This window comes from Pygocentrus nattereri, chromosome 24 (genome assembly GCF_015220715.1).
Source record: "Pygocentrus nattereri isolate fPygNat1 chromosome 24, fPygNat1.pri, whole genome shotgun sequence".
Classification (NCBI taxonomy): Eukaryota; Metazoa; Chordata; class Actinopteri; order Characiformes; family Serrasalmidae; genus Pygocentrus; species Pygocentrus nattereri.
In genome coordinates, this window is record NC_051234.1 from 4,540,777 (window position 1) to 4,555,404 (window position 14,628).

General features: G+C 42.2%; 1 protein-coding gene across 9 annotated transcripts in view; it reads right to left on the reverse strand.

Moving 5' to 3' along the window:
• The window catches only part of syngap1b (synaptic Ras GTPase activating protein 1b), a 183,262-nt gene that overhangs the window by 128,780 nt on the left and 39,854 nt on the right, over positions 1-14,628 (reverse strand). For all 9 annotated transcript variants that reach the window (XR_005129590.1, XM_037534099.1, XM_017708749.2 and 6 more), the window contains one exon: positions 9,800-9,927. Coding sequence is in view for 8 of the 9 variants with exons in the window: in XM_037534099.1 (XP_037389996.1) it covers positions 9,800-9,927 (128 nt within the window). In the remaining variant the exon portion in view is untranslated. The remainder of the gene's footprint in view (positions 1-9,799; positions 9,928-14,628) is intronic.

Sequence of the window (14,628 nt, forward strand, 5' to 3'; positions counted from 1 at the left end):
GGACAGTGTCACTGATGTAAAAGACCAATTAATGCCCCCCACCCCGAGAGTATTTTCAGCCTACTGAAACATAAGTGTGTGAGAGAATTACAAGCTAGGTGCAGGAGGTGCATCTAAGAACTTGATTTTATGTGTCAAAAAAGATGCTATTCACTTGTTCAGCTATAATGAACAAAGTAATCTTGCGAGACTGGAAACCATCCCATGGTAGATCACCAAGGACATTCACGTATATATGAACACATGTAGCCGTATGCCTTTGAGAAAAAATGCTAGGACACAATGAAATGACAAGAGCTAAAGATTAAACACTGTTGAGAAGAAAAAGGCTTCAACGTTTGAAGAACGGGCACCTGAGAATTCATTTGCATAAGAGTTTTTTGTATCAAGGTACATACCTTGACTTCTCTTGCCTAAGGAAGGTGATATTCAACTGTTCTTATATACTCTCTAGAACAAAGTAAATATGTGAGACTGGGAGCGATCCTTAAGATGGTAATCCACTGTTCTGATCTAACCAAAAATAGCTAAATTATGGCTTCTGGATCGGAATTACAGAAAGAGAAAATGAAGAGGGAAGATTTCAAGCTTCAGTACAATCGAGCAGTCGCTTTTCCAACATTTGAAAAACTGGCTCCCTGAGAATTTTGTGCAACTGACACTAAATATGTGCTTGTGCAAAAATGTTCCGATTTGAGAGGTTCCCAAGCGGCGCGACCACCTAAGCGTTGGCCGTGTCATCAGGAGATTGCAAGTTTGATCCCTGGTGATGCTGCAGCCATCCGTAGCCAGGAGTCCAAGAGGACACAATTGGCCTCGCTCTCTCTGGGTGGGTAGGATGGCCCCCCCCTTTTCCCCATCACTCAATGCGATGATCTTCAGTGCAGGCGTCTGTGTTGGGGCAATTTTTGCATGACTTGTTTTTCAAACAGCCTAAATATTCGAGTTATAGCTGACGTAACAAATCCGGCGGTCGGCGCTTTCCTCCGAGCGCATTCGGCTGTCCTGTGACATTGCCTGAGCAGCGGTTCAAAAAGAAGCAGTGGCTGGTTTCGCAGGTCTCACATCGTGTGATTGGGGGAGTCCTAACTAGTGGATGGAAAAGGAAAATTAAATTGGGGGAGAAAACTGGGTAAAAAAAAAAAAAAAAAAGAGGAAATGTTCCAATTTCATGTGTCTGACAAAGGTGCTCTTCATCTGTTCTGATGGGATATATAACGAACAAAGTAAACGAGAGATTTGGACCTATCACTGTGTAGATTCCCCACCACCCAGGACATTTAGGTTTATGTGAACACATGTAGCTCAGTTATGGCTTCTAGACTGGAACAAATCCTGCAAAAACACAATGAAATTGCAAGATTTAAGGACTAAATACAGTTTAGAAGCCAAAATCAAATACAAACTGTCACTTCAAAACTCATTTGTGTAACAGTGCTCTTTTAATTAGGTCTGACATCTGTTCTGATGGTATGAAGTTGGCATGAGAGAGTGGGACCTATCCCTATGTAGGCATCCAACGATCCAGGACATTTTGTTATACGTGAGCATATGAGATTGAGAAGACACAATGAAATGGCAGAATTTAAAGATTTAATACAGTTGAAAAGACAAAGGCTAACTTTTGAAGAACAGGCACCTGAGCATTAATTTGCATAAGAATGTTCTTGCATCATCTGTTCAATGCCATCTGTAATGAACGAAGTAAATATAAGACATTAGGACCTATCCCTAGGACGGCACCCCACCACCCGTGACATTTTGGTATATGCGAACACATGCAGCTCAGTTTTGCGCTTTAGATTGGAAAAAATCCTGGAAAGACACAATGGGTTAAGAGTTTATGAGTTAGGGACTGACTACAGTTGAGAAGACAAAGCCTCTAAGTTTTGAAGATGTGCACCTGAGAATTAATCTGCATAAGAATGTTCTTCTGTCAAGGTCTGACAAAGGTGATATTCATCTGTTCTGATGCCATTTGTAAAGAAGAAAGCAAATACAAGAAATCGGGACCTATTCCTATGTAGGCACCCCACCGCACCGGACATTTTGTTATATGTGAATGCATATGGCTGAGTGATGTTGGCAGGGACACCTGCGCTCCATTCTGACGAATGGCACCCTGTGATCCACTAGAGGCCAAAGCGAAACAGGCACAGGGTACAGCTGTTCACCTGCGTTGCCCTGATAGCAATTACATAGCTCAATGTTATCTGCCAGAAACCATGTCGCGGGACAGTGGACGGAACGAGACAGTGGACGAGAGAGATAGAGCTTGAGAACAGGACATGTTTGTCCTATCTCCACTCTCTGATCTCTAGCTCACCTAAGAAAGAGCTCATTCCAATCGTTCTCAGTGGAGCTGTTACCGGCTGTACAAGCAGCACTGTGTTGCTAGCGTGCCGTCGCTACAGTGTTTCCACACAAAAAGCAGCCGTGTGGTGGTGAAGTGGGGGGAAAATAACACTCTGTAAATGTGACTTGGCACAGCAGCAGCAGCAACACATCAGGGGGCACCGCCATATGTCAGCGCTGTCTAAGCAGGCCCAGCTGTGCAAGGGCGTGTGTTGGGAGGGCGACGAATCGGCAGGTGTATAATCCGTCCGGGGCGCTAATCGATCACTGCCCGGCCTGTCTGACCGGCGCTGTGCTGGGAAGCCTGGGCCTTGTGACTTGCCCTGGACCCGCTACTCAAGGGCCAGTTCCCGGGAGCTAACGAAAAGTGTCAGGACTTGTCTGCTTAAATCAGCATCACATTTGCTGACAGGTTAAGGCTGCTGTTTTAATACACTCCAGAGGATAGTGCATCAGCTGGGAAGGGGCTGTTAATTGAGCATTAAAAGAGGAGGCATGCACGTTTTTCACATTTAGGCTTCCTTTGATGAGCCCTAACAGATGTTCATAAACCAGTTTTCAAATGTATCTGATGGGAGTGGCAAGCATAAATTTTTATGGTTGATTCACAAAAAGAATTCCAATTTCTTCACAGCCAAATCGGCCTATGGCTGATTTTTTGGTGGCTCATTAGTTCTTGTTTTTTGTTTAAAGCAACATGGACCAAGCCAAGCCCAATAAACGCGGGATATAAAAGTCGTAGGCTGGTGGGTTGCCCTAACGCATGCATAGATGTGCTCTCACAGACAAAGCGTTCTGAAGAGGAACCATAAAGCTTCACAGAAGACCAAGAATGGCCTACTAACATGGTTCTTATGGTCTATAAGAACATATCAAATGGATCCTAGCACATTTCCAAGTTAGTTTTATTAGGAAAAGCAGTAATGAATAAAAATGGACTAAAATATTACTTACTCTACTTCTTCTTCTTCTTTTTGTTGTTATTAACAAAATAGTACTTACTCTTTAACAGACCAAACTGTTCTTTTAAACACTTATTTTTAAATAGCATGAAATCTAAATACAGTGCTACGTTTAAAGGAAGAGCCAAAAGTAAATCTTTTTTTGAATATTCTCATGTGGTGCCAGATGTGATCTCGTAACGAGACAAGCACGAGAAATTTTGTGCTAAATGTGTTCGTGAATGTAGAGGTGCAAACAAACTGAGTGTGTAATCCAGCGCTTCTTACATGCATGGCTCAAAGTACAGTGTGATGGTGCACACATCAATATTTGCTGATAGGCAACAAGCCTGTCGTTAGCCCACGTATGTACCGTGAATTATGGCTGAAAAGCCCCTCAAAAAACCTCAAGTCAACACACACCGACCTGCTACTTACTGGTCGACTTACTGTGCAAGTACAGACTGTAGTCCACCTGTTTCTCTGCATAGCTTGTTATCCTCTTTCACTCTGTTCTTTAACGGTCAGGACTCCAACAGGACCACCACCATCACTGCCTTTGGTTAAGAATAGCATTAGCTAGCGAGCTTGTTTTGCTTGTGTTATTGCTTACTGCAATTGTTAACAAGAGCAGGAGCTACAGCCTGGTTTTTGGTGCAATGCAGCAGCGAAAGTTGAGCTGTTTCCACATGTGTGGAGTAATTCTCATTATGAAATCACAACTGGCCAAGCAAGAGACCCCCCCTCCAAAATCACTCAGCATGTAAGAGAACTGGCGATCAACGTTCTCCTCCAAGCGTGTTGAACTGTCCAACTATGCTGTGTCAGTTGTAGTTCAAGAAAAGATGCAGAGGCTGGTTTCATGTGCCTCGAAGAAAGCACATGCTAGCTTCATAGAAGGGAACCTAGCGGGCGGGTGGGAGCTGGACATAATTGGACAAACTGGAGGAAGATTTGTTTAAATATAAAACTGATTCTAAATCAGCCTGATTCCGAAACCAACCAATTCCAATCATGAACCACTACTATCAGACAGACCGCGATTAAGATTGGTCAAAGACAAACGACAAACTCACTCCTCTTAATACTAAACCTGTTCCCTCTATCACATCCTGTGACTTACAGCCTGCGATAACAAATTGCAGTATTACTTTCTTCCCAGAACAGTGATTCAACCAACAAAACGGCCGTTGAATCCCGGTTGAATGACAAAGTCTTTTCAGCCCATCAAATAACACTTCAATCTAACAGTTTGATATTGTGAGGTGATTCATCCAAGAAGGCCATTGCATAATCTCCTCTCCCCACCCTCTCGAATGGGCTCCCAATGGGTCATGAATGTGTAAGCAAACACTGGCAATTCTTATGAGCCGTGCTTTTATGCGCTGTGACAACAGCAGCTACGGGCAAAAGCCCACCACGGCCCTCCCGTCGCCTGTGTCCGCACTAATGATTCAATTTGCCGTGACGGCCAGCAGCAGCATATGGGTGAGAGTGCAGAAAAGCGATGAGAGCGGCCACAGAGACCAATTCTGTTTACTAGTTATTCTTCCTAATTCAATAGAATAGCACAGGGCCAGCTTACAAGAATGGCTGCCTCCCACTCACACACAGCCAGAGGAACTGTTCTCTGAGCCTGGCTCGCTCGCTGCTTGTGTAACAGGGTGTCACAGCAGCACGGAAATGCACGAGGACTGTGCAGCGGATGCGCTGGTGCGTGCAGCGTGTGCAGTCAGATTGCAGGCCGCTGTCACTGCGCATCAATTAAAGTCAAGCAGAGTGGCAGGACGACACCTATGGCACTCTCGCTCCCTCTTATGGCATCAAAGGGACATGACAGCACAACCTGCTGTATCTTGTTTTCTACACTTGGCTTTGAATGCTGTACCTGCAGGGTGTCCAGCACAGCTCCTGGAGGGCCTTAGTCCAGTCCAGTTTGGTGATTTCCTGAGAAGTTCACTAGCTAAGCGTAGCCACAGTTTAGGCAAAACTACCAAAGTATGATGGAAAGTTAACTAACTTTCTTTCTCTTAGTGTATGACTTATTATGCAGGACCAACCCAGAGTAGTTTTACAAAATACACCATCAGTAAAACCACTAACTCTATAGAATATAGAAAACACTATAGAATTATATATATTTCAGAGCAGTTTCAATCCCCACGCCATACTGCCATGTGTGCCATGACCTGGACCAAACTCCACGTTAGGACAGAAAATGCAAGGTTCAATAAAGCTGTTGGATGACAATATGAAAAAACGACCATTTATTTATGTGCCACTGACTAGAAATGTCACAAGTACTGAGTCGCACACCAAAAGGCTAAGAAATAGTAGCTTTAACTGAGCAGCTTTTTCTATAAAGGCTACAGAAACAAATGTACATACATATACATTTCATTATACTTTGCTTTTACACTCTTTGTCCGTTTTAGGTGCACTCTGTAGTTCTACAAACATAGACTGTAGTTGATCTGTTTCTCTGCGTACTTAGTTAGACCCCTTCACCCTGTTCTTTACTGGTCAGGACCCACAGGACCACTACGAGCAGGTATTATTTTGGTGGTGGATCATTCTCAACACTGCAGTGACACTGTCGTGGTGGTGGTGTGCTGGTATGAATGGATCAGACACAACAGTGCTCTGTGGTGGCCTTGTGGGGGTCCTGACCATGGACAACCAGATAAAAGAGGGTTAACAAAACATCGCAGGAGTTGTGAATGTGTGTGTTTCGTAATTTACGGTTTAGCTGAATAGGTAAGTTACTTGTTCCTCATGTGGGAGAGCAGGGCTCATTCAGCCAATATGACTACACTGCTCTGGCACTGTCGTGGGCTGGAGGTTAGGGAACCAGCCCTGTGACCAGAAGGTTGCTGGTTCGATCCCCTTGGCTGACGGTCCATGACTGAAGTGAAGTCTTAGGCACCCAACACTCTTTTTCAAAATCTATTTGTGTAGTTTGTGTTTATTTGCTGAGAAAAAGTGTTAATATTTGAATAAACAAAATTTAGAGAATATTTATTAATAATGATTTTACATATATATAATAAACAGTGATGTTCTGGATGTTTAGTGTGTTTGTTTACCCATTTCCAAGCCTCTCCTCGAGGAAGTCCAGTATTATATGTAGTTAAAAAGCAGCTCCTGGTTTGACCAATCAGTGCTCAGTAAATTGAGCTCATGATGTCATTGATGATATTAACGAGTCTCTGTGGCGGCTGTGAAGGTGTCAAGGAAAAACATGGACCTGAGAAATTCTTGTTACTTTTTTATAGTTTTTATGTGAGGGGTGAGGGGGAAATTGGGCAAATTTTAATTTGTCACTTGAAAATCTTCATATACAGGGTGAGTCTAAAGTCACAGGACACCGTTTTATTTGATTGTTTATGCTGTCACAAGCCTCACGATGCAGTGCTGAAGGTGGTGTTTGTTGTGGATTTTCTCAGCATACACAGTTTGTTTGAGATGACCCCAGAGATAAAAGTCGATAATAAAATAAAAAATACATGAAATGTATTGAATGCATGAAATTTAAAAACCTAATGGGTGAACAATATTATAAAAAGTAACTAATTGGTTCCTATGCAGTTCTATTCGGTCCTGGGGATGTACAGCACTAAGAAAACAGTCCATGAAAAACTGCTCTCCTGCAGTCTCTCAATGCAGGGGAGATAGCTGTCATTCACAACAAAAATCTGTGCTAGCATCCTCTCTCTCTGTCTCTCTCTCTCTCTCTCTCTCTCTCTCTCTCTCTCTCACACACACACGGGACTGACTGTCCCCTCTAGGAGATGAGTGGCAACCATGAATATTTCATCATGCCCATCTTTACAGGGGTGACAGTCATTAGCCTGTCATGACTGATTCAAATCTATTCAAAGTGTGGCCTTATCTGAAAACGCAGCAAAATGGACACAATTAGACACAAAAAGGCCTCTGATTGATGGAACTCTCGGTGCTCCGTGTGTCAATAGTTCTTATCTGCATTACAGGTCATGTAATTATCTATCAGCAGCAAGTCAGAGGAAGGAGATGGAAGCATCTCCCTCCAGACACATCTTTAATGTGTATTAAAATTCACATTAGAAACCATTTACACTGCATTAATAAATAACTAGGCAGCATTGTATAACAGCATTACTTTTTAATATGTAAAAATGGAAAGCAGGGATTCAAAAAATCTGAATATACCGGCACTGAAGCTACAACAACGACACACATAATTGAAAACCGTGGAGATTTGCAGTGGCATACACCTTCACTACACCAGGGCTGAACGATATTAGGACAGTCATACTAAATATACTCATGTGCACCACCTATGGTTTGATATTAGTCTAGCATCGCTAGTCTAAAGCCGCTTTTCCACTGCATGGGACCAGCTCGACTCGACTAGATTCTTTCAGCACCAGCTGCTTAATTTTCCACTGCAGGTACAGCACCTGGACATAGCAACGGCAAAGGAAACTGCTGTGACGTTAAAGGGACAGAAGAGGCTGATGGCAGCAAGACAAAAGACTGCTGAAAAAATACAGGACAGTTTGGGAAAAACTACATCAGAGTTCAGACGATGAGATGTTTCTGGTTCAAAAAAGGCAACGCAAGAGGGAACGCTAACCTGGCAGCTAATGTTAGCATACTTCTTTGCCATCAATCAATAGTCTGGAGCGTTTTTACATCACTTTTCCATATCGGATCTCCTTGAACATCGACAGAGATGGTACGAAAAAAGGACCATGTACCAAAAAAGGCGAGTAGAGTCAAAATAGGCAGTTACTATGTAGTGGAAAAGCGCCATATTTAAGCCAGGATCATTAAACAGCACAATCCGTCATTATAGATACACTCACACTACAAACCTCACTGCTCAAATCCGACCTCTCTGACTCGATGGTTCACACTAGTTTAGGTAAGAGATTCAAATCTGTCAATAATGTGATGAACCGGCTCCTGAAATGACCCTCATGAGCTCCTCCTACTCAGTAACGTCACGTGACTGAATCACTGCATCATCAGCACAAACTAACGAGCAGAACGAGCTTCTCTGAGAAGATCATTAACTCTGATCAGCTCTCAGCTTCATTATTAGAGCCAGACGAAGGAGAAAAAGGTGAGATGAGCTGCTTTTCCACCGTTTACAGGCTTTAACTCCTGTTCGGCGCTGCTGCCATGGTAACGCTGAATGATGGCACAGAGGAAAAAAAGCACATGAATTCCGATCCGAGCGTCACATTAAGGTCACATGGCCACGAATCGGATACGTATCCGATCTAGCACCACATATGAAAGTGACTCAGGCTGAATTTGAAAAGATCAGATTTGATCACACAGGCCTGAAAACATCACATTTGAGTCGGATTTGTTCCCATGTGTCCACTTGCAACTTTATGCAAAAGAGTGCAGCCAGCGTGTTGCATTTAGCCAATCAGGTAAGCGTAGCCTGGTCTTTGTTATCAACAGGTCAGATTTTTCTCATTCCTTCCACTGACACACATGTTCAGATGATGCTCAGGTGGCTCTACTGATCAGAAGGTTTTGCGCAAACGTCTGGAGTCCATGCCAGCCTGAGTGCACAATGTCATTCAATCCAATACTGTACCAAATGCTGAGGAATTCAGAAAACATCGTCGAAACATTCTACTTTTTACTCAAACTGTCATGCAGACAACATCATTTGTAATGAAAAAGAATTACGCCAGAGTTCTCAGACCCCCGTGTTCTTTGGTCCCCATTTTAGGTTTAATAGAGTCCGTTTCTATACTGACATAGAAACAGCCATCAGTGGTGGGTAGCGAGAGAGGCGGACAGTACACGTACAATCACTGTTGACATTTCATTTACGCAAAGGCTTGGACATTAATGTTAAGACCATCCCACTGCTTCAGACGGAGCTTTTGCATTTACACTTTGTAAAAAAAGTCAGACTATGCTGGCCGGCATGTAAACAAAACTAGAAACCAACCAGTTATTTTATACAGCCTTTGTAAATCTTTCTCTGGTTCGTTCCAATTTCCTAGAGTAAGATCTTAAAGATATTGTGTGCATGTAATTGTAGAGGTTGTGATATTTCAGGGTCTTTTTTTTGTTAAATATTGCGATACTTTCAAAGAGAAAAGGTTGAAAAAGTTACCCTGACTAACTATTCCCAAACCACCACACAATAGAGATTACAGTTAATACTCACTGGAGATGCTCAGTGTGTACAGAATTACACAACTACAATTATACTGCTACAAATTCCAATTTTGATAGACTATATTAAATATATTAAAACACATGGGTGACACTCTCATGACTCAAGATTGGTCTGTATTATTTTGACCAAATTTTTTGTTTGGTGGATCACATGAATGCCTTAATTCACTAAAACACATAAGAAACTCACCTGGGGCATGGTCAGAATATAATTACTATATATGACCAGAATTATAATATAATATAAAATCTAATAAATAAAAAAAAAACTAATTTAATGCAGTACAGAGAACAGAGCACTGCGGTACCTCCTCCTGGTCCAACATGTAGAGCTGATTTCCAGAGATCATGCGTGGATTCCAGCCAGGATGCTCGTAGGATGGAGCAGCGTATGAGGCCTGGGGGCGATAGGAGGGGGGAACAGCATACCTCGCATCTGAGGCGGGAGAGAGAGCGAGAGAGCGAGAGAGAGAGAGAGAGACAGAGAGAGATTATGAGAGTGAGAAACTATCCAGACCACACTAAAACTAAAAAACAGCTGACATCTAATCATATTCAGACATCTAACCACTACTTTAGTGAACTACTTCAGCTACTTTAATTTGATTGCACAGACAGCTGGTGCAATCTCCATAAAAAAGCATTTCCAATAGAATAGGACACAGCCGCACATTAGCCTAAGGTCACCATGCCCGATGCAAAGCGTCGGCTAGAGGGGTCTAAATCCCCCCAGCATTAGGCTGTGGAGCAATGTAACTGCGTTCTCTGGAGAGAACCAGCTTTGGGATGAGCTGAAGTGGAGCTTGAGATCCAACATCAGTATCCGACGTCATTAATGCTCTCGTGACTGAAAGCAATCAAAACCTCACAGCAATGTTCTAACATAATGTAAAGCTATCTGAAAAGAGCAGAAGCTGTTACTTCAGCAAAGGGAGGACAAATGGCACTAATTTCACTGGATGAGCAGGTTTCTACAAACCTTTGGATATGTGACTTAAATTGCAGTATATAAACAACAGGGCTGTAAAAATGGATCTCAGAGGTGCTGAAAGCAAATATATATTAATGATATTCACTAAAATTAGCATTAGCATTCATTTTTTGACCAAAACACAATTCTAATTTCATACAAACTCCATGGTGTATTGTTTTAAAAGTGCAATTAGTTCACCTTGCATGTTTAAGGTGGTGACTTTTTTTTTTTTAGGAGACTAAAGATCGCTTCGCTTCCCGGTAAGAATCGCTTCTAGAAGTCAATGCAGGTCCTTCACAACCAATTTCTGAAAGACCCCTTCGCAGGGAAGAGATTTCTATTCACAAGCCGTGAAACACGCTGGTGGTCCCTGTCTGTCAGTTTCATCTTTCAGCCACAATTCTGATGAGAATTTGCTTGCGACTTTTGGTATTTTTACCGCTGCTGGTAGACCCGTATGACCGTACGCTTCGATACACCTGCAAATTCAGCTACTTCTTTCACACTGCGGTCTTTGACAGGCCCAAATGCAATAACTCCGTTTAACGAGACATTCACTGCACTGTACCACCTTTTCTCAATCTATGAATCCCATTGCACATCTCGCAGGTGCTAATATCCCAATGGGGGGGAGGTTATTTACTGATTATTAGTAATTTTTTTTTCTTTTTTATAATTCTGTATCATACCAATTTTAACAACCCAACAAACAGTGAAATTTGAGATTTCAAGTTTCATAATGCACAGAAGTTTTTACAAAAAAAAAAATTGGTAAGGTTAAGGATTTGCATTCATACTACCAAATATTTAGCATCAAATCATGGCAACAAAAACATTCTGAACCGTAGATAGGTTAAAACGAGCTGCAGGCCTAAACGACTAAGCATAAAGTGCCTCCAAAAATGTAAAAGAGATAACAAACATGACAAAAACAAAGGACTGAAAGAAACAAACAGGCAGCATTGTGAGATTTCTTGAAAGAAAAGAAGAAAGGCTCTTGTGAGATACGTCATGTGTGCGAAAGTTTCACATTTCGCTGGCACATCCTGCATTGCTGTCTTGTTGCTAGCCAAATAGCTACACTCGCTCAGCATGATCAAGTCACCACAGGTGTTAAAGGCAGGAAAACCAAATATTTTCACAGCTCAGGAAACACAGCAAATCTTCACCAGTGAAAATGTGATATTATGGACCAAATACAGCACTAGGCAAAAGTCTGAGACCAGTAAAAACAGTCATTAAAGTACAGAGTCAGGAAAAAAAATCAAAAGCATATACAGAGCAGAAAATTATATAGAAGCTTCAACAACTCATATGACCCGGAAAATTAATAGCTTGCACTTAATGGTTGTTTTGTCTTGAAACAGAATGAAAAAGGGTGGTCTTTGGCTTTTGCACAGTGCTGTAATTCAAGTATTAGGCCTAGCTTCAATTGGAATAAGTTCATTTTCCTAATAAAGTAAATTCTAGTGTAATATAGTTTTGGGTATTACTAATTACTCCTGTACATGAAGCGCTCACAAACTGTGGCATCTCAGGGACACGGAACAGTTTCCTTCCCAGCTTATAATCATACCATTCATTTGAAATCTGACGACATTATACTAGCCCTGGAGTTTCATATGGCCTTAAACGTGCCTCTAAATCTGCCATGTCTCTGGTTCGTGTCGTTCTCTGGCCAAGGAGACAGACTCATAAAGAGATTACTGCAGCCTCTGACACTTTTACACCTTCTCCGAGCTTTTACAGCCTACAGGAATGTGTTCTGCACTTTTACTCCAGCTCGTGAAGCCACACAGCTCTGACACAGCTCCTGTCTACAGTACCCATCCTCTGAATGCCCACTATCGAACATCCCTTCCACCAATGCTAGCCTTTTCTGCACAATCACCAGCCCTCTTGGTTCTCTCAAGAGTCTTGAGTGTCACTGCCCTCATCCAGGGTCTTAAAATTTTGCTGTACTTTGTCTGAAATTTTGAAAATGGTATGTTTTATCATCTTATTATCATAATACGAATAATAAGAAGCTGGCCAGCTAACAGCAGGGGGGAAAAATCACAACTGAGGAAGATCACTTTATATTTCCTGTCAAAGTTGCTATGATTCGCTAGCTGAGTCTTAGTCCCAACTTCTGATTATCGTCAGATAATGAGCTTTGTTGCTCCGCGTGGCCAAGAACTGCCTATTTTGATAAGAAGTTGACGTTTGATTAGGGAACCTTAGTTGAGGTTAGGGAACCAGCCTCGTGACCGAAAGGTTGCCGGTTCAATCCCCAGAGCCGACAACACATGTCTGAGGTGTCCTTGAGCAAGACACCTAACCCCCAACTGCTCCCCGGGCACCGTGGACAGGGCTGCCCACTGCTCTGGGCAAGTGTGCTCGCTGCCCCCTACTGTGTATGTGGTGTTTCACTGCACGGATGGGTTAAATGCGGAGGTGAAATTTCCCCATTGTGGGACTAATGAGGGTCACTTAAAACCTCCTGTTCCCAAGAGACTTCTAAGAGTGAAAACAGTACATCTTCTTTAATTATTCACTCACTTTTAGAGCTTACTAATTCATTTTTAGAGGTTCCTCACAAACTAATTTTGGAATTTCTTAAAAAAACAAGATTGACTTCTCTTGTTTTTTAGTGAGCACAGTTCTTCCATTCACTGAATGTGAAAGGAGCCAAAGACCCCATAGCTTATGCCCCCTTGGCTTATGCTATTCATTTCATGAACCACCCCAAAAGCGTGTCATAAGTGTAGCCGTTTTACCGTCAAGCATCACGCCTGTCGTTACCCTCTTGTTGGGAGCATCTTACCAGAAGAAGCATGCAATAAAATACTGATGCACCAAATTTCTTTCGCAACACAGCACTACAGAAACTTCGTGCACTTTCAGTTTGGTACTTTTGGTACTGATAAAGCCGTGCGCAACTTGAGGGACAACATGGGCTGAGAATTGGAACGTGAAATCATGAGTGTGTAGTCTAATTTGTTTCTGGTTAAACAGAAACTTTCTCCTGATTCCTAAACCTAATAGGTGGACTGTACCCAACCTTATCCATGATTAATTATGTAATAACCTTTCAACTACCAGCCTGGGAGGGGAGCAGCGCTGTGGCCAATCTAACTTCTGTAGGGGTTGTTGCAATCCCACGCCCCCCCCGCACCCAGACCACTGCACTAGGTATATAACTAGAAACTTAAGTTTCATGGGATGTTACATTAAAGCCGCCTTGGTGTCTGTCAGTGGCTATTTCATAACAGATCACATTATTATCATATTATGATTTCATGTCAAATATTAACCTCTTGTTTTATGAAGAGTATTAGCACAAGTAATACAGTGCAGTGCAGTTCACGTGAAATGATAAGGCTATAGTTATTAGGGGGAAACATATACTTCATTTTTCCACAGTTATGCCACTGGGTGCCTAGTGGCTCAAAGTTTGTGGAAACTACACCTTTCTTCTTTTTTTCATAAAAAAGCACAATAATGTCTAACAATAATGTATTTAATGACGGTTTAGAATATGACTCATAATAGGAATTAAGTCAAACTTGTGCATTTCAATTATATGCAAATGTCCCATCGAATGTGACCACATATCTCCAGTGTCAGAGATTTCCATTGTGTCTAATTATTTTGAATAAATAATGAAGTTTAATTTAAAATGATTGCTCAATGTTTATGACAGCCGGTTTTTATGTGGTCGCTCAGAGACCAGTGTCCTCACAGGAGGAGGATACAGCAGGACACACTACAGAGGGCCATGCTGTCCACTTGACACCGAGCCAGGCGAAATCTCTGCTGCTCTGGAAATTGCCCGTCATGTCCAGCTCAGCTCGGCCCAGCCAGCGGGAGGAAACACCCAGTGCCCTTCAGATCTCGGTCTGTGTTCTGTCCTCAGATCGTGCTCACTTTTTTGTCGTCATTATGAGCAAAAGCTGGTCGTGTGTATAATGAATTAAAGCCAGCACAGGATAAACCCTGCATGGTTTTATGGACTCCCTGTATTTCAATACTTACTAGAAATCATGCCTTGCTGTAGTTTATATCAATGGACGCATCTTGAATGAATGAACTGGTTGTGAATTACTGCAGAAGGAGCGTGGGTAACCTGATCAGATCATAAAAGGAACTATACTGGAACACTTAACTCTTCCAGAAAACATT